General features: G+C 44.6%; 1 protein-coding gene across 1 annotated transcript in view; it reads right to left on the reverse strand.

The window, feature by feature from the left end:
- The window catches only part of LOC119595341 (C-type lectin domain family 4 member M-like), a 4,275-nt gene extending 1,403 nt beyond the window's left edge, over positions 1–2,872 (reverse strand). The window contains exons 1-2 of the mRNA XM_037944492.1: positions 1,341–2,872; positions 44–211 (exon numbers count right to left, since the gene is read on the reverse strand). Coding sequence (XP_037800420.1) covers positions 44–211; positions 1,341–2,559 — 1,387 coding nt within the window. The 5' untranslated portion in view covers positions 2,560–2,872. The remainder of the gene's footprint in view (positions 1–43; positions 212–1,340) is intronic.
- Between the last annotated feature and the right edge of the window lie 181 nt (positions 2,873–3,053).

The following is a 3,053-nucleotide window of genomic DNA, read 5'->3' on the forward strand; positions in this document are numbered from 1 at the left end:
AATAATAACAACAATAATGATACCCCACTCGGTAGAAACTCACGTCTCTGCTCGATCATGAACTGCCTGAAGAGGCCGTAGCGACGCGGCGCCGCCAGGTCGCCCTGCATCTCCCGACAGCGGTCTCTCGCGTCGGACCAGTTGAGGCGCGTGTCCGTGTGCACGTGGAAACAGCCGCCGCCGCCGCGCTTGTAGGGCCACACGCACAGCTCTGCAATGACGCGTATTTTCATGGATTACTTTGCTATTAAACTTTGTTTATTTTGACTATATTTAAGGGAGAGAATTTTCCTTATATATATATATATATATATATATATATATATATATATATATATATATATATATATATATATATATATATATATACATACACATACACACACACACACACACACACACACACACACACACACACACACACACACACACACACACACACACACACACACACACATATATATATGTATATATATATATATATAGAGAGAGAGAGAGAGATAGATATATATGTGTGTGTGTGTGTGTGTGTGTATGTGTGAGTGTGTGTGTGTGTGTGTGTGTGTGTGTGTGTGTATGTGTGTGTGTGTGTGTGTGTGTGTGTGTGTGTGTGTGTGTGTGTGTGTGTGTGTGTGTGTGTGTGTGTGTGTGTGTGTGTGTGTGTGTGTGTGTATATATATATACATATATATATATATATACATATATATATATATATATATATATATATATATATATATATATATATATATGTATATATGTATGTGTATATATATATACATATATATATATATATATATATATATATATATATATATATATATATATATATATATATATATATATATATATATTATATAAGGATATATTTTGAGTGATATGTATTATCGACACAATGAACTCTTTTACCTTTACTTTCTATCGGCTCTATATTTCCGATAGGTTTCGCTAATTTCTATATCTCCATTGTTCACTTTTTATTCATTGTTGTATATGTATTTTAGTTATAAATGTTTGTTATATTTTCGACAGGTTTTGTCCAATGCTAAATCATTGTTCATTCATTCAGTCTTTGAGTGAGATTCATTGTAAAGACACACAGAAGGTTTATTTTACTTTGCATGAATCGGGTTATGTAAATCAGGTATAGTAGAGATACTGACATATCCTCCAGTATGTATGGCATTAGACTCAAAGTGCATAAGATAAAGTTTGCCAGGTAAGCACTGTACATATATAAACCGCTGATGAATATATACACTTGGTCAAAAAAAGTGTTAATAGATGCCTTTATAATTTGGAAGTAATTACTATATCTGAAACAATTACTGATATCTTACTATTCATGCTGACGCTGACGGTGCCGTTTCCGGTGATGACAGTTCTCTTGCTGTCCATCATCTCTTCCTGAAGGTGCTGGAGGCTAGATTGAACGGCAACCACGTCCTTCTTCACCGTCGTCATGCCCTGCAGCATTTCCTCAGCCTCTCTCAGACGGCCTCCGTGCGCCGTGACGAGGCCGTCCACGCGCCGCACCGAGTCGTGGAGGCCGGCGAGGTCCTCCACCTTCTTCGTGATCTCCTGCAGGCTCTCCTTCTGTTCGCGCTGATCCTCGCGGAGGCTGGCTACGGAGACCTCCAGCTCTGCCGTGTCGCACTCGCACGCCGCGGGGACGGGCGTTGTCTCAGAGACTCCTCCCCCAGCCTGGGGAGCTACTTCGAGGTCCGGGACGTTCAGCTGTACCTTCTGCAGCTCGTCCCTGATGGTGTCGACGGCGCTGGAGATGAACTGCATCTTCGACGTGAGCTCGTCGAGCGAGTGGCTCGTCGTCCCAATGCGCTCGTCGAGGTCCGTCAGGTTGGCGGGCGGCTCGGGCGGCGCGTCGTCCAGGTGGTTGGAGCCGAAGTACGCGTACACGTCCGACTGGGCCTTGCGCTCTCGCACCGCCGACTCCACCTCTTCCACCGACCGCCTCAGGCTTCGCATCTCCGTGTGGAAGGAGGTGGTCTCGCCCTCCACCTTCTCAAGCCTCTCCGCGAGCGCCCTCAGCTGCTCCCCCTGGCTCAGGACGAGCAGCTTGAGGGTGGAGAACGTTTCGAGCACAATGCTCACTTTCTGGTCGGTGTTTTCCCGCAGGCGCGCGACACTGCTCGCCATGCCCTCGAGGGCATCCTTGGTGCTCTCGCTCAGATCCTCCAGCTGCTGAGTCATGGCTTTCGATGGGCTGCTCTGCTCCTTGTCCCTGTACAGGATGTCTCGAATATCCATCAGGAGGGAGGTCGTGAAGGTGTCGTCGTTCGTAATGAGCTTGTTCTGACGACCTGGATTATTTATTGTATCATTATCGGAATTACCGGAAATTTCATCGTCATATTCGTCCTGATTTACAACCAGTTCCTCAGAGTAAGCGCTGAGGTCTTCGCCAAGCAGGTCCTCTCCCGTAGTGGTCTCAAAACCTGAATAATGATCGTCGGCTTCAGCTTCAGCTATAACGGAAGACCCGGCTTGCAGGATCACACTAACTGCTGCCAGAAGCATGAGAAACCGACGGGACGCCATCTTCACCCTTGCGTGAGCTCAGGAACCGACCTTATCTCGAATTACTATATAAAACGGATCGGGTCGCAGTACTTCACAGTAAGTCACAAACTATTGCCCTCAGTCTTTCTATTATATATATAGAAAGAAAACTTACTATATGTTTTTAATATCCACATAACTATTTCTTCGAGCCTTCGTTCTCATATCGTAATATCCCCTTCACTTAATGTACGGACAAATCATCAACGTTCAGGACTGTGTGACCGCGGAAGCAGGGGAAAGAGCGAGGTGTTTTCGCCGGAGGAATATGTAGGACACTGAGGCAGCAGGTTAACCCAATGCCCGACTGCGGAAGAAAGGTGCCACGTCTCAATTATGGGGCTATTGGAAATCATCACACTGTTCTATTTTCATTCTCATAAGTTATACAACACAGATAAGCGTAAAAACCTGAAGATGAAAGCTAAAAATGGGATAACCAGTGCAATATAAAGCTGATATTTATTTATAAA

The sequence above is a fragment of the Penaeus monodon genome, chromosome 35, assembly GCF_015228065.2.
Source record: "Penaeus monodon isolate SGIC_2016 chromosome 35, NSTDA_Pmon_1, whole genome shotgun sequence".
NCBI classification, from domain to species: domain Eukaryota; kingdom Metazoa; phylum Arthropoda; class Malacostraca; order Decapoda; family Penaeidae; genus Penaeus; species Penaeus monodon.